This window comes from Acanthaster planci, linkage group LG03, assembly GCF_054643075.1.
Source record: "Acanthaster planci isolate LZ-2023a linkage group LG03, COTS_SCS, whole genome shotgun sequence".
Taxonomy (NCBI): Eukaryota; Metazoa; Echinodermata; class Asteroidea; order Valvatida; family Acanthasteridae; genus Acanthaster; species Acanthaster planci.
In genome coordinates this window covers 22,264,459-22,291,743 of record NC_141779.1, presented here as the reverse complement: position 1 = coordinate 22,291,743, position 27,285 = coordinate 22,264,459, and the positions used below count along the sequence as shown (strand labels likewise).

General features: G+C 41.1%; 1 protein-coding gene across 6 annotated transcripts in view; it reads right to left on the bottom strand.

The window, feature by feature from the left end:
• Window positions 1-27,285, bottom strand: part of LOC110991118 (neuron navigator 2-like) — a 227,197-nt gene that overhangs the window by 67,873 nt on the left and 132,039 nt on the right. For all 6 annotated transcript variants that reach the window (XM_022256296.2, XM_087134827.1, XM_022256297.2 and 3 more), the window contains one exon: window positions 1,013-2,881. In XM_022256296.2, the coding sequence (XP_022111988.2) occupies window positions 1,013-2,881 (1,869 nt within the window). The remainder of the gene's footprint in view (window positions 1-1,012; window positions 2,882-27,285) is intronic.

Genomic DNA, 27,285 nt, shown 5'->3' with positions numbered 1-27,285 from the left:
AGATACACAATATGGAATCATGGTGTGACACAGAAAACTTGAACAGAAAACCTTGGAGGCAATTTCAGTTTGTTACAAATGGAAAGATCATTAAATCCCCTCCAACATTGATTTCTGCTGGTCCATATCTGTATGATGGAGTAATAATTACACAGCTTTAAACTTTATATTGTGGATAAGCAATAATGATGCAATCAACATTCCACTCTTCAATAGTTGAGAATATTTTTTTTTGCTTTCTCGTGCACTTTCTTAGGGATGCACTTTTTGTATTTCATCTTGGGAACAGACATGTTCGTGCAACATTCTTTAAGGAAGTGTTAAAGTGATTGCCCAGACATCATGCTGAACTTTTCAAGATGCACAGAACAAAAACCTACAATTCGTCATTCAGGCCTGCGTAGCAATGCAGCTGTTTAGTATAAACATTCGGCCACGTTTCTCAGGCTTCCCTAATGCTTCATGCAGTGCTAGGGATGCCACACTCACTACTCAAACCGATACTGCGAGCCAAGACTCATTAGCGAGCGCATCGTGGAGATGCGTTGGAGTAGCAGACTGCAGAGAACCAACAGGTGAGAGTTGCTGGAGCAGTCACAATTGCTTTCTCTAGGAGGCCACGGCAACAAAGGATAGAGGTTTTACTTGAGAACTGGAAACCCTTTGAATCATTTTCCTGATAACGATTTTAGAAGGGAACTTTTCAAACAGGCAAATTACATGTATTTGCAGTTTTGGAAAGGATGACCTTAATCACATTTATTTAATAATAAGGGCCAAGTCACAAGAGGTGTTTTTTACAGTCATCTGGGAGACATGCAGATGCACTGCAAGCTGAAGGCCAGATGGGTAGAACAAAACATTCACGTCTGCCTTTTGTTTCCTTCTCGCAGATTGCCTGGAACCAGGCACCTGCATATTTCTTCTTGTGACATGGTCCTCAGACTGTAGATTGTAGTTTAATAACTAGTACATAGGAAATATATTGATGAAGGTTTTTCATTGCTCCTACCTTTGGTTCATGCCAGGTATGGCAAAGAATTGGCCGACAGGCTGAGAAGCAGTGGAGCTGGCTGGTGAGAGTGGGGGAGCCCCGTCAGTTGTGGTAGGGTAACCGTTGGCTCGTAGCCAGGCTGTTTCCTCTGCATCCTTGCCCGATAGGGAGGATATGCTCAGCATCTTGTCTGGCTGTGCTCTGTGATGGGGCGACGGTCCGTTGGAAGATGGAGAGGTCAAGCCATAGCGCTCACTGGTGGCACGACTCGTCATGGACAGAGAGCTGGAATTGTTGGAGTCCAGGGACTCCATGCTGCCACTCTCCGACCTGTTAAGGGTGGAGAGGGAACTGGGGTGCATGTTTCCACGGGCGTAAGGACCCATCATCCCGGCATGCAGGGATCCTAGCCCGCTATCACGGGCTCCTGAGTAACTGTCGCTTAGGTAGCCACTGTAGCGCAAGGCATCCGAGTATGGAGTTTTGGTCAGTGACAGGTCGGCCGACATGTTGGCAGAGGCTCGTCGGGCAGCGCTCATTGGCACAAACTGGGTTGGGGTGGACGTCTGAGGGTGACGAGGAGGGGACGTCCCTGGTTTGGCCAGTGTGGCGTGGGGGTTGGAGATGATGGTATCCTGGGCTGCACTCCCTGGGGTCTTGGCTCCTTCTGGTTTACGGCCGAACAGCTGCTTGAGGGAAGGGCTGGAAGAGAGGCCAGACTTGCTCCCGCCCAGGTTGGCTTTGCCAGCTTCCGACCCGGTCGGGGAGAGTAATCCTTTCTCCTGATTCCTCTGGTTCTTCTTGAGTTCTGTATTGGAATTCACGTCAGCTTTTGTGCTACCACCTGGTGGGGACGTTGGGCTTGTCTTCTGCCCCAGCTTCTGCCCAGCTCTCTGACCGGACTTCATTCGGATGCTGCTTCTCTCTGGTGCAGATTCTGAGCCACTGAGCGATCCACTTACCCGGCCAGACTTTCCACTGCTCCCTGGGAATCCAAAGTTACCAGATTTTGAAGGTGTGATGGCCGTCTTACCTCCAGGAGTGGTTGCAGAGCCTGAGGCGCCTGGTCGAAAACCAAAGCCCTGCATACCCACAGCTCGGCCTGATGCCATTTTCCGAGAGTCATGAGCACCTGGGATTTCCTGTTCATCTTTGTTTCTCTGGCTGAGCCGGGCACCACTTCTGCGATCCAGCGTTTCCGATCCACTGTCGTACTTGATCCCTCCAGTTCGTGACCGCGGCAGGCTTGGCGAGAGGCTGGGGTCAGCATGCCTAGCAGCCTGTGTCTGCCGGACCTGAATGCGGTCCAAGCTGCGCTGCCAGCTTGGGGGAGGTGGGATGCCAGTCCGTCCTGTTGGTGATGCGAGCGTGCCTCTCTCTGGATAGCCACTCATGTTGCTCTGTCCTTTCTCACGGTCTGATTTACATGTGTCTCCCTTGGACCTCTTGCCCTTGCCCTGGTCACTCCTGGTTCCTTTGCCGTTCTTCCCACTGCCGTTACGTTTTGGAGACTGCCCCCCAGCTGTGGCTTCTTTTAGGATACTCTTACTCAGAGCGCTTCTGCGAGGTGAACTCTCGCCATTTTTCCGTCGCACATCGTCAAGAGTCCGTCGCTGAGGTGAGGATTTCCCACTGTTGATTGGTATTCCACCGTCCCCAAAAATCTCCAAGTTCTTCCCCGATTCGCACGAGTTGCGGGCAGAGCTGCCTGGGGAACGGCTGTCATCAGAGGAGGCCCGGCCTCGCTTGATCCCGTCCCTGGTGAGGAGGTTGCAGGAAGCTTGGGAGGAAGAGCAACTGATGGAAGAACCAGTGATGTTCTCGTCCGTGCTGATCTCAGCGATGGTGTCACTTATCCCACTGCTTATGGAGCTGCTATCATCAATACTGCAAGATAAAAAAAAGGAAAGAAAAACCCTTTAATACTTACAAACTTAAATTGTGAGGACAGTACTTCTGAATACCTGTCACACCAGGATTGAAACACACTGTGAAGACAACACTTCATACTGGACAGCTCCACAGTAGAAATGGCTCCATGCACAAGTCTGAATAATGTGATCCCACAAGGAATGAGGAAAAGCTAAATCGGCAAGAATTTAGGCCGCTGCAAACAAGCCATTTCACCAGGAAATTTTCCTTCGTGCTGTCAGGGCTGGTGTATGAGTGGCTTTTCTTTTTCAGTCAATCAAGTTCCATTTCTTCTCTATTTAGTTCCCAGATGTTGTTACACAAGAATTCCTGACTGACAATGTTTAAGAAGCCATGAAAACACCGAGGGACCTCCCGGGTTCTGCTGCTGTCAATAATCGTCCAAGTGACTTGTGATCTACACTTCCCTTTCCTCAGGCAAATTGAGATTGGTCAGCAGGTAGTGAGGGGGGGACCAGCGAGACAAAACAATCCTCCTCAATGCCAAACATTCAATTTGTTTTCAAATGAGGCAATTTGGCTTGGCTTTGCACAAAAAAACCTTCACTGGCACCCAAAACAGGAATAGCAGACAGATGCAGAGTATTCCTCAACTGACACCGGTGTTGCTTCCATTTGGAGTTAGCAGTAGAAGTCTGCTAAACACAACTGCTTACAATAAACCTAAAACAGGTTATCTTAACATAGCATCATACCAGAAACCAATTTGCATCTGATTTTTGCTAAGTACATGCACTTCAAAGAAATTAGCTTAGGCCCCTATTATCTAAATCCACAAGGGGGGGTCCAGTTACAATTTCCTTTGACATAGGCAGGCCTACTTCATTTTAAAGACTAGTGAACTAACCACCTGTGGATACTGATGAAATCATACGTCTCTTTTTGGAACAAAAAAAGTTTTAGTCTTGTTTTCCATCCCTCCCTCCACCCCATCCTACCCCAACCCCCCCAAAAAGGAGAAAAATTGTTGTTGAAAGCTTTTCCAAAGACGTCCCCTGTAAAAGTACTTGTAACTCTTTTCTAAATTATTTGATTTACTCTTCATATTCCCTGCATGGGCATTTCTGCTTGATTTACCGCCTTGTGGAAGTGTAGTGCCCACAAAAGGGTAAACAATGTCCCCCCTGGTAGGGCAAATGGTACCTGACCTTGGTTGTTGCTATGATGCAAACAATAGGACCGCAATATTTGATGAGAGGGTGGCACAAAGGTTCATTTTTATGATTTACATCTTGATTTGAGAACACAACAGTGACATGTATAATGGGATGTCATCCTTGGCTTTAAGTTTCCGTCACTGAGACAAGCAAAGCATTCTGGAACAACTATTTGACACATAGTAGGGGAGATATTTATGCAGCACATTCGTGCAGGTTGGTTGAATTCATTCCGACTCCTGTAAGGTTTGCCACTGTGCTCCATGACAGCTTCGTGGTGATGTCAAATTCACTTTACTCTTAAATCATATTCTCATATGTGAACCAGCCTTCATGGAAGACAATAAACCTAACGTTAACAACACACAGCCTTGGAATTCAATGGTAGATTTCAAATAAGCATGTGTACATATGTCATCTTTTGTGAGAGTAGCTCTTTTTTTATGGACATATTAATTCTCAGACACCACTCTATGATTTACGTGACATGTCAAGTTAGAAGCTCCTGAGACCAACATTGAGTAAACTGCCAAGTGATGGAAAACACATGGGTTTCAAAGTGTAAACACTGAACATTCATTTGAAGCCGATAAGCAACGTCATGCAGCCAACATGACATATGTTCATGCGCACCTCTAACAATTGCCGCTATAAAATGAACTACACGGGAGTGCTTTACTGAATTCTCTTGTGAGAATGGAATGAACCAGTGTCCTCCCTTCCTTTCATTTCCTCTTTTCCTTTCGGGGCTCAGGCAGATCAAAGGAGATTTAGAAGATTAAACTCTCAAGAAGCACACAGCATGCAACCACTAATCCTTCTATTAGTAACCATTACGTGGAACATATTGATTCTCGGCTAGGGAAAAAGTTGGTTGAGATTTTCGAAAGCTGATTGTCAGCCTCTGGCTGAATAAAGACATGTAACTTCTTGAAACCTTGTCAAGAGAGTGTCCTCAAAGGAAATACATGTAAAACGTGACAACTGACAAATCTGTGGAATTTCCTGCGAGGGCAAGGGACAATCCACATACATTAAATCTGTTCAGGATTTAGATTTTGACATTTTTTTACATTTTCAGTGTAGACACGTAAAAAGCCTTTTCTTCCCTGTTACGATCATGTAAGAAACTTTTTTTTTCCATGGGTGTTCTTCAGTCTTCACTACATGCTTCTTTTTTGGGTACAAAATCTGTATCTTTCACTGGTCAAGTGGTTTCTCAATATTTTCTCCTTAACTGTCATATAGACCAAAGTATGTCTTATACATGTGAATAGTAAAAAAACACATGTAGTTACATGTAATTTGGGCTGAGAATTCAGAATCCGGTTCGAAAGTGATTTTGTCATAAAGGCGAACACGCCACAATTTGCAGGCTCCTATTGGGCAATCACTGAAGTTGCACGTTAACTTCTGGTTCCATGTAAATGGTGATCAATGCATTTAACTCTATGTGCAGTGCATGTGCAGTGGGCGTGGTTTAAACTGAAGTGACGTCACACTTACACTGTACGAACCAGATAACAACAGTCCCCAGCCTGTTATCCTAGGAATCTAGCTCACTGAAACCACATACGTTCCACTCAAGAAGAAGAAACCAATGGTGCATTCTTCACACTCACAATTTTGATATCAACTCACGAGTGGCTGAGCTGTACCTGCTAATATCCTGTAATTATGTACTGAAAATTCACCCCAAATTTTCTGGTGAATTTTGAAAAATCTAAACCAGTATGTGCTCAAAGCATTGCGTGCACATGTAGATCTGTGCAAGCAAAGGAAGTTGACAATTCTATCTTACTAAATTTCATCATCGATGCAGTTTAGAGCAAAAGTCTGAAGAGTATCCTACCCTTTCTTGTGCACAAATCCATAATTTTTCCACCGGATTCCCTCTCCTCGGCCAACTATCGCAGTCCCACGGATCTGCCGGGAAGAACGTGCCTGAGACTTCACGTAAAGGGTCATTGTTTTTTTTTTCACCCACGTGTAACACCACTCCACGAAATCCGTGTAAAGCAATACAGACCTCTGTTCTGGTTTTCCTTCAATCAAAAATTGGACAAAACTTAGCCAACTGTTTGCTCCCAATGAAGAATGCTGTAAGAAATGTTGCTTGCAAAGCCAGTCACAGAAGAGCAAAATGCAGAACTTGTTGACTTGCAGGACATCCGTCCACTGTCTCTGCAGATGAACTGTGCCTCGATGTTCAAGATAAACAGACAAGTAACAGCTTTGCACTGTTTATTCATTAAGAAGATTGAGTCTTGGGAAAAGAGCAACAAAGCACTTGTTGACTTATACAATGTAAATGTTTATGATGCATTTGCCTGGCCAAGACAAAACTCCCAGTTAACAAAACACCTGCATGGCAGAGAGCTCTTTCCAAAGCACACAGCATATCAGGGTCTTCAGAGCACAGAAGTGCATCCACCACAACCAGCACCAACACTTGAAGGTACAGAGACCCACAGCCAGTAACTGTGACAATCGGCAACTTCAAAAACACCCTTTGAAAATGCAAGCAAAAAGTCCGTCTTGGACCATGTCAACAAGATGGAGAGATAGTTGGAGTAGGCTGTTGAGAAAATCCTGGTCAACACCAGTTCAGCCACTACACGTGCATACTTCAGCTGGGACTAAAACCACTCGTCCATTGGCTACAAATACCAAAAGAGCTACATGTATGTGCACTCCAACATGTACAGCCAGTCTAGAGGGTGTTAGCCACTATCATACACTTGGCATTGGCCTGTGAGAACCCTCCCATCCCCAATTCAACAACACCCGTACACCTCTCCCATTTTCACACCAGGACCATAAAGGACTTTGCAGTTCTCTATTGTCGGGGCATTTGAACGTTCTCCACATGACTGTCTGGCCGCACACTGTCTCCAACTTCTGTTGCAAGTTGTCTTTTTTGTTCTCTCCCAAAAAAGAAAACTTGCAGGTACACTGCAACCGGTACCTTGGGTGTGATAATGCATTGTGCAAATGAAGGTTACCGTTCAAGATCGCTTGTGTTTGTCTGCTTGTCAGGATTGCAACATATCATTTTGATCAAACTTGTTTTGGTAAACCATGTGTCACAGGTTTCTGCTTTTTTTTCTTCTTTTTTTTTGGAATGTCAAGAGAATATTTTTTTTCATGTGGTAGTGGATTTCACAAAAATTGATAGTATTTATAGGATGAGTATGGAGGATTAACTGACTAATCTAAGCAGTCAAGGGCAAGTGCAGAAAGACACACCAAACTATCTCAAAAAAGAAAAAAATAGCACTAGAAGAAAGTTTGCACCACTTAGGTATTTTGTAATTTTGGTTACAAGTTAAATCTATGATTGTAAAAAAATACAGTGAATCGTTTTGGCTCCTATTACAAGCTAACAGTTTCATGTAATTACTTTAGTCCTTACGTTTTCAAATGTTCACTTTTGACAAGACACACAGCTTCAAGGAAAAAGAACAAGTCACAGCAAATGCCCCAATTTTGGTCGTTCAACCTTAACAGTCCCAAGTCATTCAATTTCAATATGATTTTTACATACACCCTACAGGGGTTAGGGCTAGTAAAACTTTATCATGAAACCTATGCCTGCAGAAGTCAAGAGTTCAAATGCAGTTTTGGTAATAATGGACTGACTAGAAAATTGACTTAACAAGTTCTTTGGAATAAAAAAGGGGCACATAAATATCATCACTCCAACTCTGAATGGATATATCCAGTTGAACACATTTGGATATATGGTCACGTTTATAAGGTAACATTGAAGGACACCCCCCCCCAAATAAAATCACAAACAATTGTAAAGTCATCACTTTCAATACCTACACAATTGATCGCTCAACATAAAAAGGAGGGGCGTTTACATGTTTCTGAAAAAGCACAGCCATAATATTTTCACTGGAACTGCAATAAACTTTTAAGTGACCTGCAACTAAAACTCTACCGAGCTAGTGCACTCTGAAAGCTTCCAATGTGATTGTGAGTTGTGACAGGGCAGAGAATTTGCAGCTTTCCAAAGCCGCTCTGCATTTTTAACAGAGCTGTTCTGATACTGCTCAGGGGAAAATACTGGAATCTTGCAAAACATCTCGGATCAGCAACTGGGATGAAGGAGTGCAGAACTAAGAGTTCGATTTTCTCAGCGACAGAGCACAGTACACACAAAAGATATCTTGAGACTGAGATCTATGAGTTGCTAACTCAGGTACTTATATCACAGTGTGCAACTGCATTGGCATATTATACATGGCCTGAACACCGAATAAGAGATGTCACAAGCATATGTACACATTTTTACCGCAGAATGACAGAAACATGAAGCTGAACAATGTAGGGTACTGCAGACTATTGCACCTTGATAGATTCAGAAAAGAGAACCACCTGAGCTTTCAGCTACCGCAGATGTTTAAGTAATTACTTAACACAGGCCCTGTCGTAATGCTGCTTGTGCGTATCCCCTTTCTAAGGGGCCCCAACGTTTTTAAGACATGAAAAAGAGAAACACCAGAGCTTTCAGCTACAGTAGATATTTCAGTAATTACTTAACGCAGGCCCTGTCATAATGCTGTTTGTGCCTATCCCCTTTCTACGGGCCCCAACTTTTTAAAGACACGACAAAGTCCTGAGATCTATGGCCATTTTCGTCCTCTGCCACTAACGGTACAATAGGAACACAACGGCTTTTCTCAAACTAGTTTTGAAGAAAAGAGCAAGAAAGGATGCAGCAGTGGCAGTGCGTGACTTGGGATTTCCTACTAGTGTCTGTGACTGACTAATGGGCCTACTAAGCCCGAGGTCATGCAAAAAGCAAGCACACAAGATGTGGGATGGGTGTGTTCTTTTCTTTGACAGGTGGCTGAACTTTCGATCGTAATGCTCCTTCAGATCTGGTGTGGTGTCAGTATGAAGGTAGAGGAGATTGTTTGTTAAAAAAAAAGGTGGGGGAATGTACATCAGAACAATATAAGCATAAATTAGAGATCATCAATAATATGCTTGGGATGTACACTCATTCGGTATTGAGGATAACTGTCATCGAGATCTAATCATTTGCAGAAGCACACCTACCTTATTTTTTGTCAAGCTTCTAAATATTTGTTGAGTGGATACTCCACAAAGCTGGATCAACAGGTGATGGCCCTACTGACCAAGTAAACACCTTCTTATTCCTGTCTCCTTGCCAGGGGCTAACATACCCCTTTCCTTAATTGCCGATAGTTTTTGTTGCCTTGCAAAGCCTTTCCAGAGTGTAATCAAGCTGAGGATCCTCTTGGTGGGGGCACTGTTTGCCCATTTTGCAAAAGCCTCCTAACAGTTGACCATTCCTGGCAGGGGTTCTCTCTCTAAAATGCAGCATCTCCCATTTCTCATGCAAGTAAACCAACTGGTCATTTAGAATGAGCAAATTGCTTAGGGTTGACTCTGCTATGCGCACTTTGGAATGAAACCATTCCATCTACATGTGATACTTTAAATATGTAACACTACAGGCAAATGTGCATGTGCATTCCACGAGGTAATTTAAATGTAATTTAAATATGTTGGTCTGTTTAAATAATCTTCCCGCCAATCAGATATAAAACTACCACAGTTACTTCAAGAATTGAGCTTGGACTAAGTGCAACTTGTCCAATTTAGGGAAGTAATGTGTTTACTACCAACTCAAGAGTCGAGGTACAGTGCAAGCATATCTGTTGTGGAACAGATGGGCACGGCTGTCATAAATATAACACAGTCTGAAAATGGATGTGTACTTCACAATGAGATATAACTTATAAGTCAAGACTTCATACATACAGAACAGAAAAATGTTTGGCACCTCTTAGGGTGTTCTACCTACAATAGTTAGACTGTGTGGACTCTGACTACTTTAATGAGCCATGTGAAATAATATACAAAAATAGACAAACATTCAAAGAGTAATACCTTATACATTTTTTATGACTATTCCACTCAAATAAAGCAGGTTGACAATGGGAGAAATTTTACTCATACACCAAAAAGAAACTTCCAGTGCTGTCCATCATCGTTCATGCATGGTTCATGGAACACACACGTGTAGTTGGAAAGCCAACAAAAACTGTGAGAGAGATTCATCGCATCACAGCATATGCACAAATATGTTGTCCTTAAATTGCACACCAACTAGGAACTAACTTGTGTCATTACGTTTCATATACTTCGGCAACTACCAACAAAACTGACGATTGTGTTGCACCCGATCTAACAATCAACCAAAATCCTGCAGTTCTCCACTTGACAGCTGCCATTCAAATATTTTCTCATAACTGAGGAAACTGAAAAGGCAAACACTCACCAACATAATACAATAGCAGATGGTAAATGTGGTAATTCCAACTCCCATTGATTAATTCCACACTAAAGCAGAAGTGTCCATGGATACAGCAGTAAAACAAGCTTCTTGTCTGTGTTACATGACCACACCAACTGAGACCACTGCCTGTATGCATGGATGATCGATGACATCAGTCTCCTAATCCCACCACCCCTTGTCAAGGTAAACTCTAGGGCACTGGCACCCTCCACGGGCCATCACACACAAACCCATTCAGCCCAAAACAGTACCCAACCACTGAACCAGGTGACCCCTATTTGCAAGGACTTCAATCAAGGAGTCAAATTAGACTCCCAAACAAAAAAAAGGCTTTGGTTGTGGGGAGTGAAGAATGCAGGTTCCATCCCCCCCATCCATCATCTCTACCCCTCTTTGTGATCACTGGGATCCTCTCTATTCACCCAAAGCTCTTTGGCTCATAGAGAGAAGATTGTGGCTTGTACACTGAGGTAAGCAAGCAATCAGGGACCGAGTCATGGATAATGCATAAGCATTCTGATTAGGTAGAAACCAGCAGACAGTTTTGAGAGGAAAGATCTGTGGATCAAGTTTCTGGTACTGTCTGTCAGTTGTGATTTTTTAATGCTGACATTTGTGCCAAAAAGTGGTAAATTAGTTCACGTAACTTTGGTGTGAATTGTTGGAAAGATACTATAGAGGAAGGATATACCCAGTGGGTTTGACAAATTTGGTAAGTCATTAAATGCATTCATGATGACAGGCCCTGACAAAAAATTTATAGTTACAGATGTGTTAAGTCTTCCAGAAAGACACTGACATGCTTCACTAGGCAAGCAGTAAGTCCAAAGTCCAACTGTTAACAGTAACAAAGCTTGTGCCAATTCATCTTTTTCCTTCAGTCTGCAGGTGATTTCCTTTGAACAAAGTACGATATATTAAATCAGTGTCAAGGGCCAGTTAGAAATGTCAAACTATTTCCCCAATAAATGACACTTTGCACACGCGACTCCATTTATCACCAATTCTGCAAATGCTCCAGTCCTACCTACCCTCCTCTCTCTAATTTAAATTATTATGACAATGACCTCTGCCCTCCCATCTTTCACCAGTCTCCTGGGGAAGCTTACCACCTTCACCTTTGGTAGCAACCGCCACATTCTGTTTATGCAACCATTTCAGAAACCAACCAATAAAGTGCCAAGGATTTTACATGTTTTTCTTCAGAGGCTATTCCTGTGTAAGTGCTGGAAACACACTGCGCAAGAAATACCACAAAATTCAGAATTTCCTTTTGGAATAATGTCAAATGATGGAGGGCTTGGCTTACAACAAGTAATATGAATTTTCAAGAAAATGCTCTTGTAACTTCGCAGATGTCACAACGATATTTAATGAATTGGTCTCCTCTTTTTTCTTTAAAGAAATTGAGGTGTTTTCTTTGTAATATTTAACCCAATTATGTAGAGGAAACATTGCATCTTTTATTGTGATTTCATATGCAAGAATCTGGCAGTTTTCAACTTATCTGATGACTGTCTGACTTTTTACCAAGGTTATCAGAGAAATTATTATTGTTTCAAAAGTTTCAAGGTGTTTGAAAAAAGTAAATTAAATAAACAATTGCACTGATTTGTTGACAAACAATTTTGGTGTGTAAGATCAATTAGCCCTTAGAATTTTCAGTAACCTCTGGTAACCCTGTGACCTTTAAATGCCCTGGTAATTTCAGAAGCCCTTCACCTGACCAAGGGAACAGTTCACAGATTGTAGCGTGTAGTACTGGGGACGGTGACATCAATGAAGTGGCGGTCACCATTCTGTTGGAATCCGATGGAATTCAACTGCATTGTACAATAAAGACTTTTTGTTCAAGGTTTTGCTCAATGGCATTGAAGAGGAAATTCAATGCTGGAATACAATCAGAAAACAGCCTCTCACTTTCTACATTCATTACCTTTCTTTATCAAATTACCAGGCACATCCATCTCTTTTCAAGGGCAAACTCTGAGAGGAATCACTAACCACTTGCAGACACATCTAATTGAAAAATGTACAATGCAAGAATGTTCCTTAATATTTCCAAGGAATTTTTCAACAATTAGGTAGATGCATCTACCTAGGCATCTTCTACAATAAGAGGAAGTTCTGAAATATACTAGTAAACATTCAAACAAAAATGCAGAAAAGTTTACTTGTCAATATGACAAAACGCCATTAAAAAATAACTTATGCTATCCATAAATGCTAGTATACAAGACACAAGAATACCCTGTTTCTATATAAATACATCAGTTACCCTCGGCTCTTCAAGCCAAAAAAAGCAGGATTTCAGCCTCTGAAACCTGTGTAATGTATACAAAATTGCTTAAGGTCTTCCAAACTTGCAGGAGTGGATCCAGAGGGCAGCGCCCTCACACCAACCCCCCCCCCCCCCTTAGCTTTGGAGAGAGAGATACCCTTTCCTCCTCTACTTCCACTTTTGCTCTCAACTGATTATTTAAGAATTTAAAGATAGAAATTACCTCTAACTATATACCACACTGGTATGTTCACCAACATTTGGGATGTTCCCCCCCATTCATAAATGCTGCCCCTCCCCCTTTTCTAAATACTGCATCCGTCACCGTTGGTATAGTGCGATTACGAATTCCTCCGCTTCTGCGCCTCACACCATAAAATAATGAAGGTTACGGCTCTTCTTACCCCTATTTCTTTCACGTATGAATGTCATAACCTGCCCTTAATTCCTCCTACAACCTGCCTAATGTGCACTGCAATGTTCGTGGACTTCCAAACAGGAATTCTGGGTCAGTCATAAAAAAAAATTTAGTCTGTCATCAAATCTGCATCTGAAATAGTCATTTGGTAACTTAGAATTTTACGAAAAAAGTAAAATGTAGATCTGCAGTCCATGATTTGGGCAAAGTATGATTCTAACAGAAGGGGTCAACATGTTTAAACACTATATGTAACTGGCTGGGCATTTTGCCAAAGACTGCACAAGAAGATGGCTCGTGAAAGTAAAAACCTCCCCGAAACAAGATCAAGTCCAAAATGACAAACAAGAATGTTAGTCTGAATGGCCTTAATAACCCGAGGAGTTAGTGTGGACGCACCCACAGGGTATTTGCCGAGGAAATTGCACACGAGACAAAGACACGAAAAATTGATCAAGAGATCATTGCTGGGTCCAAGCAGGGAAGGGCGCTCCTGCAATCTTTTACTGCACATGTATGCAGAAATAATTGGGATTGCATATATGACACAGGAATTCAGGCCTATCTGAGTTATTCACCTCTGTCCAATTTGCAAGAGAAAACTCACAACAAAACCTGACAAACAAAACCAACTGAGCAAATAATCGATGATGATGAAGTTTCACCAGAAATGAACACATTGTTATCATCAGCTGACGTCAGCGTGTAAAATTACCAGAAAAATTTATGGACAAAATTCTTCCTCAGCGAAAAAAGTATACCCCAATCAAAATAAGCTGGTAAGATAATTTGGGAATGAAATACATGATTGAAAACTTTACATTAAAAACTAAGGACTCCTTGAAGTTATCAAACTACAGCTTATGGCAAATATACCTGTTAAACTGATCACATCAGATGCTCCTAACAGACTGACAATTATTTCCATCCCTAACATTAACATAAAAAAGTTCAACCGCAATTCCAATAAATTGGCAAAGTACATAGGCTGGGCAACTACAAAAATTGTTTTCCCAGATATCTCCTGTCTTTCTATGCTCAGTCAAGAAAAACGAGTCTTTCGAAGTACTGCATTTGCCATAAATGTGAAGGCATCGTGACGTCATGCTCAAGCTAGACTTTAATATTTCAACCAAAGCAACACTGTTCTTGACCGGTGCCCTGTGATTTTTTTTTTCTAAATTGCTGTGCAGGGAGAACATCTGACAACCTGTGGAGCAAGGCGACTACCACATTGACTGCGAAGTTATCAGTAGAGCAATATGTTTGTGAATGTGGTTGGGGGGCACTGTAGGTCTAGGCATAAACATCACATGATACGCAACATTAACAGCAGAGGCAGACAGGTCCTAAGCAGTCACTGCCCCACTGCCAGTGGAATATTAATATAACACCCTCTTCCTTTGTATCGTGGTAGAGGATTGAAACCATGTATTGCAATACTGAAGAAAAAAAAGAAAGGTGCAAAACTAAAACTACCTTGTAATTAAACTTTGTCTTTAATGCAAAATTGGTCTCACTGGATGTTAATGTATCACAATGTATAAAATCCTGTGTATTGATTTGTCTTTGAGTTTTTCTTAATGTTTTTAAAAACCTCTCTTGAAAAATTAACAAGTATTTATTATATTCTGATTGTTCAAGTGGTTTCACGATTTGGATCAACACTACTAAGCACACTTTAATTTTGAAAGGCGTTAAAAAAAACAGCAGGTTATGTCTTTGTGTACATTTTTGTTTGCAGGTTGGGCCAAAATTCCTTTACTATTTCTAATAACAGCAACCTGTCTTTCCTCTTCTAATCTGGTTATCTGGGCAGCCTGGAAGAAACTCATAAGCGGGAGTTTATTAATAACAACATCAAGGCTACGTCCCGCTGACTTGCTCACGCTACCTGATGTTGTTGATGCTCCTGGGGACTGATGAAGTTGCCCGGGATAATTACATGGACAGAGATGGATAATTTCATCGAATGCTTAGGGCAAGTGGGCAAGTGGGTGGTGGTGGGATTAACATTTTTGGAAGTCATGAAGAGTCTTTACTTACTGACACGCCTTCCACTGGGAAAATAAAACAATAACCTGGTATATGCAGGACTTTATGGTAAACATGCTGACAGGTTGTAAACTGATCTCTTAATTAAGATAACAATAACGATTGTCAGGTAAGCATTTCTGACAACCACCCTGTGAAGTATCTTGGTTAATGGTTTTTACCTAAGATGTCAAAATTTGCTCAATGATTTTTTTTTTTTCAAAATGTTTAATAGGATTTTGAGGTCAAACGAAACAGGACAGAGGGTTTTTTTTGGAATTGTTAAAATGTCATGTCAGACTCAGTATAAACCAGCCAACTAATTCACCAATGGTCGGTTGCATGTTTGGCACGGTACCGCACTGCTCAGTTGACTTCAACCAGCCAGCTTACCCTGGAAAGCTTTGGTGGTCGAGTAATAAGACATCGGTATTAGTAAGCGTAAGGTCCTGGGCTTGAGTCTCATCCAAGTAAAACCTGTGAATTGTTCACAAGCCTTTGGAAAACACTAAGCACATTGTGTTTGAAAATGGACAGTGAAGGGCAAAAATAACCAATGGAAAATCAATGCAAGTGTGGTGAAGACATCATTGGAGTAAAAGTCCTGTATCTTTTTTTCCCCAAGCTCTCAGAAATGATTGCAATGCTTTAAAACATTACACAGGATTAAGGCAACACCTTCTGTTAGGAGAAAGAAAATTGGGCTCTATGTTGGATAATGTGAAGAGCCATTAATCAGTGGTGAGACTGGATGCAAATGACATATCCACAACATAATCACCAGAGGTGTAGCATTTATGGTACACATTTTTGTTTACCTAATAAAGGCACTCCTTCAAATCGCCATTTCCTGTGTTCTCTACCAACTTTCATGCATTGAAAAACCTTAATGGTAATCTTGGGATTTTCTAGAGTTTTATAAGAAACTGTTGGAAAAAAATTTTGAAATCAGGAAAACCCTGACAAATCTCGCCCCTGATTCATTAATGTTATTCTGAACCATCACACTCATTACTATCAGGTTCACTCATTATGACCAAAAGTCTGACCTCTTGCACTGCATGATGAAAAGCATGAAGGCTGCCACTGGCCTCTGTATCGAGAACTATGTGGACTTTAATGTTTAAAAAGTCTATTCGCACGTTTTTCCTTCCCTGTCTTCCTTTGACAGAATGTAAACAACGTGCATGCCTTTCAGAGGCAATCCACGCTGGTTAGATGGCTATCTGAAAATATTAACACTGAGCTCTGTGCTCAATCACTGCCATGGTTTGAAATCCTTGTAAGACAAGACAGGGACATTTGCAGCTTTCGTGAGCTTGATGGGTGTGTGCACAGCTTTCCTTGCACACTCTATGTCAACATACATTGCGGGAAAGTTATCAAAGGAGGTATAACACTCACGTAATGGATGTCTTCGTGTGTACACTTTGAAAATTTGATTAATTTAAGGGTAGCAACCAATTTTGGGGAATCTTGTTAGTTTTTCATTTGTGACAAAAATCTGGGTTTGCCGTATAATATTCAATTTTGAAAAGTTTCTTTCTCGAAGGTTTACCAGGAGTTTAATCAAAATGATTAAATGAAATCATAATTTCTGATCATAATGTATTTATGTGTCAAGAATTTCTTACCCCATTTTCCATTTTAGGTTTTTTCCTTTAAAAACATCTAAATGACATTCACAACAAATGAATCTGCATGCAAAGCTTACATATGAAACACACAAGCAATGCAGCAGACAAAGGCCTGTAAATGACTTGATCCATATTCTTCCTGAAACACATACATGTACTGGATGAACATGCCCCCATTACATTCACAAACCAAACAATTTCTAGGCTGTACTGGATAAGAACACAGGTTTCAACCAATACACATATATAGCAATCAAAAGAAATGCAATAAGTGCAGCTGTCAGCTTCAGCTTCCCCAGCCTCCATCCGTCAAAACAATTATTCAATTAAGCATTCTCTTAGCCATACGTCTAATTGTTGCTTGTAGAGTGAGCAGGCATGATTGCTTTTGTAATAATGGCTAGCACTTTGGAGGCCACACAGGGATTCTGGATCAAAATCCCTGCTGCCAAAAAGTCATTAGTGGTTTATTTAAAGGTGACCACTGAATTTATGTTGGGGGGTGATAGATGGAGAAGTAAGGGGAGGCCCAAACCCAAAAAATGATTAATTTGATAGGATCGTGTCTTTTTACTGTCAACTTTTAACTCAAAACAAACAGTTGGATTTTTAAGAAGCAGAGGTTCAGGATGACTGAAAGGTATGAAACAAAAATGACTCAGGTAAGGTTTGCTCGTAGAAGGTTTGTACCCATAGTGACCACAATCTGGTCAAGTCTTTGAGGATTTGAATCACTTACGTCACATAATTGGGTGGTGTTGAAGGCAGGGAAGGGCCTGAGTACATGTAGCAGAGCTGGGTAAGTGACCCCATTCTTAAAAAATGGAACTGTGCCCTCCAGAAGCTTAACTTCTGAAGCTATATACATGTACAAACATGTACATGTACCAGTGGTCAGTGCAGTATGATATGTTCTATACAAGTAAGCTCTTTTTGGCCAAAATCTGGGATCGACTATTCTGATTCAATTAATATCAGGAAAGAAGGGCAAGGCACTGCATAATAATGATTTAATTTACACGATTACATAATATACCTGATTACGAGGTGCATGTTTACATGCACAGAGAGGTGTTCGTGGCACTCATTACTGCACTGCGCATGCGCAAGATTTGTACTTAACAATGGCATAGCAACAGGCTACGTCTGATTTCGCACGCTCTGATTGCAAAATGATTGATTGCTTAACTCTTAGAGTCAGGAATTGTGTTTGTGTGTTTACATGTGTATGTGTGACATGTACATGTACATGTTTATGCACATGTGCTGGAGTGGACACAACGACTTCGATGTCTCGTACTGCACTGATCAGAGGCCACAGCAGTGGAAGTGATGAACAGGAAATGTAATTAATTTAGCGATTCTACCATATGAAATGGTATCAGTACTACTGAAATCGATACAATCTAACAAAAAACATCATTCTCATGTTTGATATACTCTTTTGGTAATAAAAACGGATACAAAATGGTTTGGAATTTTCTTGCACAGTGGGATCAATACAATTTCGGGGTGATTCAAAATTACCTGATTATCAAAAATTTTATCTGGTAGATTGAGGGGAAAAAAAGTCTGAAATCAATGCATTAAGGGTGAATCTTTAATTTGGAGCTAGATTTTTGTCTCAGAAAACCTTATTTTCTGTTAAAAATCAGTTGATGAAATTAGTGCACAATTTTGCAATTTCAATTCTTGTCGTTGTTAGAAAAGGTCTATAAAATCCACTTTATTATACTGTTGTGAGATTTACTGTAATTAGAAATCTTACTAATGGAGGGAAATTGTGTGCTGTTTGTGGTGTCGTGTTTAGATCCTCCCAAAATTTATTTATGCTTCTACACTTTGTGTGCCTCGAACAAGGATGAAAGTGCTTACGCCCCTTTGCAAGGAAGCATGATCACTGCAAACAAAAATTCTCCCGTAAAAAGGACGTATGTATGCAACTGCTTTAATTTAATGAAATATAAGGATTTCTTTGCAAACAAAAATTGTTTTTTAATTCCTAAGTTGTTTACTAATTTGTTCAAAGGTTACTTTTTGTACAGCCTGTGTTGATTTTGTAGTCAATTTTATCCCCTTTTACTCAATAAATGGAGTGTGTTTCATACGACATTTTGCATTTTTTCTGCTGTGATCATGCTTTCCGGCAAAAGACATAAGCGTGTTTACGACCTCTGCCGGCCACACAACGGCTTTGGTATTTTACAAGGTCACTGATGAAAAATTCCACGCTATAACATCGTCTGCTAGCACGAAAAACCATTGTTGTCTGCTTAAAAATGAAGTGCGCATGCATGCTGGTAATGAACGTTGTCTCTATGGGGCATGAACATGTATGTGGCAAGGCTGGGAGCCATTTGGACTAAGCAAACTTTTGTGTTTGATTAGAAGTATGGGCCTACAGTTTTATATCTATATATGATAAACTTAACTCCAGCAGTCAGCAGTGGGTCCTTCAGTCACAAGGTATTTCCTGTCTTGAACCAAAAACGGTCTGGACAACTTATACAAAGATTGATTTAAAACTTGATTTGAATAAAAAACAAATGATTTAAATTGTAAAAATCAGATTTTGTGTATTTCTTTTCTATCATGGTTTTTATCAACCCTGATTTCTGGAATCTGCCGGGCTACAAATTATGATGAACCTTCTCACAACAAAAACATTCCAGGAGGCCTCTACCACTGATGCCTTTAAAAAAAATTGGAGTGTTTTCGACAAGATGCTTAATTTACAACACTTTGTAGAGATGGCAAGGTTATTGCACAGCAGGCTTGACTGGTGAAATCCATCAAACAGTTTGTCACTGTTTCTCCTTGAAGAAAATTACCACAGAGCAGATAAATTGGGTAAGGCTTGCAGTTGCACCATGCACATGAAAATATCTCTTTTATCAGTGTGTGGTTCTGAGAAGAACCGATGGTGAATACTCGACGTTCAAAACAGTATGCTCTGTTCATCTTCAGGAGGGTGACAGTCACCCTCCTGAAGACGGACAGAGCATACTGTTTGCCCTCCTGAAGACGGACAGAGCATACTGTTTGCCCTCCTGAAGACGGACAGAGCATACTGTTTGCCCTCCTGAAGACGGACAGAGCATACCGTTTGGATCGTCCAGTGTTCACCATCGGTTCTCCAGTGACCCTCCTGAAGATGAACAGAGCATACTGTTCGAACATCGAGTGTTCACCATCGGTTCTTCTCAGAACAACACACTCATAAAGAGATTCTTCCTTGTACATGGTGCAACCGCAAGCCGAACCAAATTTAGTACTTCCACCATGTATAGCTTCAAGTCTTATCAATGAGCAGATACTTCGAGTTGGAGCTTTTTATAGTAAGATGACGATGTTCAGTATTTATGACTTACTTTCTTGTCACAGCGTATCATACAATTTTTCTGCAGTTCTTTTTTTTTTATAATTAGTCCGACAGAATTCATTTTCAATTTCACGTTTGCGCCAACATATTATATTTACAGTTTGCTGCTGGATAGATTACTTTGAAAGCTAATATGCCGTGAACATTTTAAAGCGGGATTAAGTCCGCATGAGGTACAAGGCGGCAAGACGAGAAATTACTCGGGTGTTGACGGAAGGTGGCAATCGGCTTGAGTCGCTTGACGCTTTGTGCTTGACTTGCTATCGGCTCACTTGTAAGAGTGTTCACAGTCCCCAGACCCAAGAAAAAACAAACATCATCACCTCTCCTGAATTTCCCCAAATGCTGGACCGGTCCGCCTTCAATGAAAAGCGAACGCCTCCGTGAATTTTAAGATATGGTTGTCAGCACTGTCACTGTCATTTCACCGGGAGCAAATAAACATAAAGTATTTATTTTTCCAACAACACAAGATTACAATGTCCCAAATCAATACTTCAAACAACCTGCCAAGTGTATAACAGAGATCGCAGAGGCTCCAGTCAAAACATATTCGAGTTGAAGCGCTCGATGAATTTGAAGTTCACTCTTTCAGCCATCTTACCAAATCACAACATACTACTTTAATCAAACATGCAATGGTCAAGATCCCTTTTGTATTTTGCACAGGTGGATTTTTTTCAGTTGATTTAAGGTATGGGGGTGACAGCAATATAGAGATTTGTGCACTTACCACACACAATTATCAGGTTCATTTCTGCTTACCTTCCAAGAGCAATAAAAGCCTCCTTGAATTATTTGTCTCTCTTCCAACCTGTGCCATGGCCCAAGTGGCGCCAGGTTCCATTTCATGTGCCATTTGCTAATTTAATGAAGCGAGGCTGAGTTTATGTAAATAGAGCTGAGTACAGTGCAAGGCATACCCATCCATTTATACAGTCAACAAATTCGGTTGCTATGGCTCAACACCCCAGCCAGATCCCACTGGTTTGGCCCTAGTTGGTTTGGCAATTCAAGAAAAGAATCCAAGACAAGTTCTCCAGTGACCATGCAAAAAGAAAAAAAAAAAAGAAAAAAAGGGAGTAAAGTCTCTTTCCTTAACATCAACACACCTTCCTCTTATTACTACCAAAAATGAAAAGAGTGCAGAAATTACAGGGTCACTACACTACAGCTCTGGACAACAGTTTTACTCCAGCTTAATTTCTTCTTCCTTCTTTTTGTTCTTCATAACTTTGAGGTCAAGTGGATTTATGACAGAAGGAACTGGGCTCAAGATCAGCTTCATGGCTGGAATTCCTTCGCATGCCTGTGTATTTATAGAAAATCCAGGATGCATTCTGATAGCATTTCTGGAGATATCTTAGTCTTTACCTTGTTTTTGTCAAGAGATATTAACTGGTACCATCTGACAGGAGAGATAAAAGGGACCTCTGACTGCCAATAAAAAAATTAATTCAGTTTCATATCTCGTAAGATAACTTCATACATCTGTGGGAGGACAAACTTGGTTGTAATGAGTGGGAAAGTCAAGCTTTTAACTCAATTCACACACTGCCTTCAAGACACTAACTTCCTTTTGTTAACTAGTTTCCCTGGTTTTTTAACTCTTATGCTCACTGGTACCAAACTAGTTTCCATGTTTTTCAACCCTTATGCTCACTGGTACCCATCTTTTTCAACCAATGTAAGGTACGAAAGATGTCTACCTCCAACATTTTTCTCCGGTGCATCCTAAAGCAAATTTAAAAGCAAACAAGTGATGGAGTCCAAAACAGACAAACAGCACAATTTGTCCACTCTCACTTTTCAGTCGATTGGTGTTAGCTGCCCTATTAAACTCGAGTTTACCCTTTACCACTCCATTTTAAGCTTGTACCATGAAATTCCAGCATCCTATTTGTACTCAATGCACTGCTTGAAACACTTGGGAATTACTGTAGTTCACCACCAAAAAAAGGCTGCAGCAAGGAAGGTAAATCCACACATGCCAATCATGATCCATTATACCGTAACGAAATGAAGACTGAAACATGTGACCAGCCTCCTACAATTAAAGAGTACAGCGGCAAGCTCTCAATCCTCTTTTCTTCCAAAAGCTGACCCCTCTTGACCTGTTACCCGCAGAATTCTACAAATCTAAGTATGAGACCACTGCAAATTATTGAGAGAGTTATGAGGCCACTGGTAATTACCCGAGGATCATATCTTACAAGCTCTAAGCATGGTATACAAACTGGTCTTAGGCAGTTTTCTGCACAGCTCCATCAATTCCATCGATACTGAGAGGTCTACTCACTGCACAGTGCCACTTCAGTCGAGCGTTTGGTCAAGGAAGCTTCACTTTTTGTATCAAAAGATATTTATCTGTCTGAAACAATGGGTCCTTTTTACAACATGCAAAAAAGAATCCATCCACAATGCCATCGCAAACTAACACTTAAATGCCTGTCACTTCCCAAGTGTCCAGTGAATTCAAGCTCACACACTTTCCCATAGCACTTTGAGGATAGAGAACGCTTGAACCCAAGGCCATAAAAATCACAATATCTGCTATCAGTGATGTCAGAATTGGTAATGAAAAGCTTTGTAAGATTTAATGTGGTCTGAATTAAAACCCATCCATCCTTAAAAAAAAATCGGCACTCCAAGGTAGACAAGACATTTCATGGACAAAAATGATAATGTATCAAGAGAAAACATGACTCAGCAATCATACCTACTTATTTTGACTTTAAAAATCACTATACCAAGGAGTCCTATCAATTGTATTTGACAAAACCAACACTGAAACTCAATGAAAAGCTCACCATCACAAAATCATCCTGACAATCAAAAACTCCAGTCCTGAGCAACCAGTAAACATCCGCAGGAAGGAAAATTCCCATCACTGGCCGATCCACATGAAGGGAATTTGAGCAATTGAAAGTGCACTGGTGTCATGTTCACAATAGGTAGGTTGCTGCTTTTCAGAAATTCACTTCCAATTTAATTCCTTCCTTTTTTTCTTTTAAATCCCACGACCAGATATCACTCCACCGGCTGTGATGATGAGAATTGTGAAATTTGAAGTCTGCAATCACAGCATGCCTGGCGCTCAGCACTAATGACACCCTGCCAGTGCTCCGATTGGGACTGAACCATTCCAATCACAGGGGTTATACTGTCAGCCACTTGAGCTGGTCATTCAACTGTTCTGATGTGTATGCATTACCACAGACCAAAGAATAGACAGATCAACACCCACCTCACAACGAATGGAAGGGTCAAGAAAAAAATCTTATTACAATGACCTCCAAGATGGATTTTTATGTTGAATTGCCAAAAACTCATTTCATATGACTACTGCTATTGCAGGAATTATTTCGTTATTTTCAATTTCAATAATTTTTTGGGGGGGCAATTACCTTAAAATTACAATCTACATATAAAATGGCATGTTCCAAAACACTCATGAAATGCAAGGTTTTCCTTTCTATGAAAAATTTTGTGATTATTTTCTTTCGGCCTTACTTTTATAACATATAGAAATATCATAAAGAAATCAAATTAAAACAGAAAGACTTGAAACCCCTCAGTACATCTGTAAGAAAGTTTCCTATATCAACTAAATTCTAACCAAAAAATCAAAGCCAATGTGTGTCAATTTAAAGTGGTGATGCTGCTGCAAAATCCAGGATAAGGAATTGGTTAATGTTATATAGCAGTCAAGCTTGTGCGACCTCCAATAAACATGTTGACTACCAAATAGGTTAAAGGTCACAGTCCACTCTGGCGGTCAGCAACCCTAGCCATGGAATACCTGTGGTCAAGCATGGACCATTTGGTCCAGCATGTCAGAGAACTCCACTGGACTACAGGTACCATTATGTCCTGATTTGAGATATACATGTTCACCAGGGTTCAATCCTGGTTAAATCTTGGTTCATTTAGACAGCTAGGAGGTCACTTACACCACAATAAACACACAGGTCTTTCATACTGAGGTTGCTGTGATAATTAGCAGCATGATGCTTGATTAGAGACTGTGTTCCTGGTCATGGTACAGTGATTCCTGGAAGTGTTCATTAACTTAGCTTAAATAGATGGATAAAAGGGAAGGCAGGGAAAATATAACTTCTAAAGTTCATCTGAACTCTTGGTATCTTTGGAAGAAGCTTACTTTGAAACTGTCTGCTGAGAAACAATTTCAAAGGGGGGTCAGCTCGCAAGTCTGACACCTCATAGGTCCGACGCCTCATAGGTCCAACTCCTCATAAGTCCGAAAAATGCATTTTAAAAAGTCCATAAGTCTGACGCGTCAAAAGCCTGACAATTCTAGTTTCTTTTGGCCTATAGATCCGACGCCTCATAAGTCTGATGCCTCGTAAGTCCGAAAAATCAGACTTTTGAGGCGTCAGACTTATGAGGCATCAGACTTACGATACACACCCATTCAATGTACCACATAATCATCTGTGGTTTCTTTCATCTTGGAAAATTTGAACAGATACATAATACTGTTAGAAAAACTGCAACTCCTAATTGCAGTTTTCATGGCCAGATTACATCAAATGCCTGACCATGATTCTAGGAATCTACATTTCTTCTCACATGTGCACTGCTCTACAAATAATCCTTTTCTAAATATCTGGGGGGAACAAATCCACGAAATAGAAGGACAGATGTGATCACATTTGGCACTTCACGGATTTGGCAAGAGGCACTGTCCAAGCCAAACTAATCAATATGGAAATTGTGAGTGATCCTGGGGGCTGGGCAAGCGTTTGGCTGTGAAATTCCCCCTCACCGATTCCCCGGCCGTAAACTGTTCCCCTGCAGTCACTGTCACCCACATGTCTCCAGATAGTCGGATGCGGGGGCTCGTTGTGTGTTTCTTTATTTAATCCAATTACTTCCAGTCGTGGCTTTATCAACTTGAGAAACTGATACCAGGGCGTCTGCTGGTATTAGCGTGCTGTTCCCTGTCAAATTATTAGAATGTTTTCTGATTTGTGGGTGTTGTTAGAGATAACACCGAGAGATGGGACAGTAGCTGAATCATTCAGGATTCAACGTCTCACAACACACAAGGAATGGGAAGAATACAGGGGCAACAGAGAAGTCATTATATGCATCAATACTGTCAAAGCATCAATGGACAAAATTTGTGTACGGAATCCCTGACAATTGAAACAAAAAAAATACAGAAACAAGACTAGAACATGACTAAATTAATGCTACACTGGGACCTTTGGGTTGTCAAACCATTAGGATCGGCTAAGACAGTCTTGAACACACTGTGAAGAGCATCTTTGTTAAATGATTTGAAAAACCTTAACCTCTATCATCTTAAAAAGAAAAGCAAAGTCAAATAAATTTACAAATGGGCCCAGAGATTAGCCACAAATAAAAGGTGAAACACGGTTAACTGATAAATAGAATCACATATGTTCCCTACATTGCAAAGGCATACTCCAACCCCGCTCATACCTTGCCTACTTGTCACCCATTCTGAGGTGTATGCCCCTTTAAGCTCAATCGGTCGAACCCAATCAAATGTAGCCGTTTGCAGAATACAAGACCACCCCTTTCATCTAGATCTCTTAGAAAAGTGCAGGTCGCAATATGACACACCAGCAATTACTGGTATGGAGAAAAACTGGTGGCCATTCACATTTCAAGACCACAGCCTTTACTTCCTCTGGTTCTGATGGTCTCACATTACCTTTGCACTTTGTATAAGCCGATTACCAATTCCCCCCCCCCCAACTTCCCTCCAAAAAGGGAGTTTTATCCCCGGTCGCTGTGCTGGTGACTTGGGGGGAGGGGAACAGGCTCTTCATCCTGGAGGTCAAATGCGGTGGTAGAATAGTTACAATGGTGGACCCATACCCAGAGGGTAGGTGATTTGGTGTGCCACTTCAAATTATGATGGAAAATGTCAAAACTAGTGGCTGTTTTTGTTTCCTTTTTTACCTTAATCAACGGCACTCTCTTACAATTTTCTCCATAATTATCAAAGAAAAAAAATTGTTGGTGTGGGGCTCTAAATAAAACTTCACTGCATCTGAAAGTTTTCACATGTCACAGCCTCATCCTCGTTAAGTTGAAAGAAACTCTCTGCAAATGGGCTAATTCAAACATTTTCCAGATCGCCGTACTTTGTTGACACGATAACCTAGCTCATCCTAGCCCCTCTTTCCATCCAAATGAGACATTTCACCAGTGGCTGCATAATCGCGACAGCAGTGGATAATCGAGTTGCTTGTCCATAGAGTGTCAGTTTTTTTAGAGGGGGGCTGACAACCTAATGCAGGAATGAACACGCAAGGCCACTCGGCAGTACAGTGAACCGTAAAATTTCCACACTCAAGGAGTCCAAGAATGAGCTTATTATTCTTCCCCAGAGTGAAGTTGACACCAGGAATAGCTACCCCTACCCTCAAGCCACGGATGCATGCTGCTGCTTCCCCATCCCTCCCCCCCCCATACCCAAGTACAAGTGCATTCTCACGTTCTACCCTTTCTGAAATGTATCATTCCCTCCTTCTTATCTATTCCGCCCGTTCCCACTTCCTGGCCGCTGTCAAATTTCTCGCTTCGCCTTCCCTCTCCTCTCTACCAAGGTGTATCGCTTTCTACAACAACAGCTTCCGTGCAGCAACCCGGGCAGCTGGAAGTTTAGGAGTTCATCGTTTGTCGGCTTGGAAAAACTCTCAGAGGATCAACTTGCCCACATTTACATTGAATAATAGGATCAGGCAAAGGCTGTTAGTGTATGGCTGCATGTAAAGTGCACACAACCTTTTCAGTTCCCTTTTTTACACTTGAGCTGGACAGACTGTCCAGGGGCCAAAAATGTTACTAAACACTAACATGGGGTACATGAAGAGGTGTTGGACAGAGGCACATCTTGCTAAATTAACAACAAAGAAGTTCTGAATGGATAATTGAATGGATTTTGGATGAATAACAATTGACAAATACAGACCTGCTTGATAAACAAAGCATGTAGAAAACAATCTTATCCATAACCCACAAAATATTTATGACAATTAAGTGTGAAGATAATCAAAGGTATTATTTTCAAAGCCTAGATACTTTGCCATAGATACCATCCCCACAGAA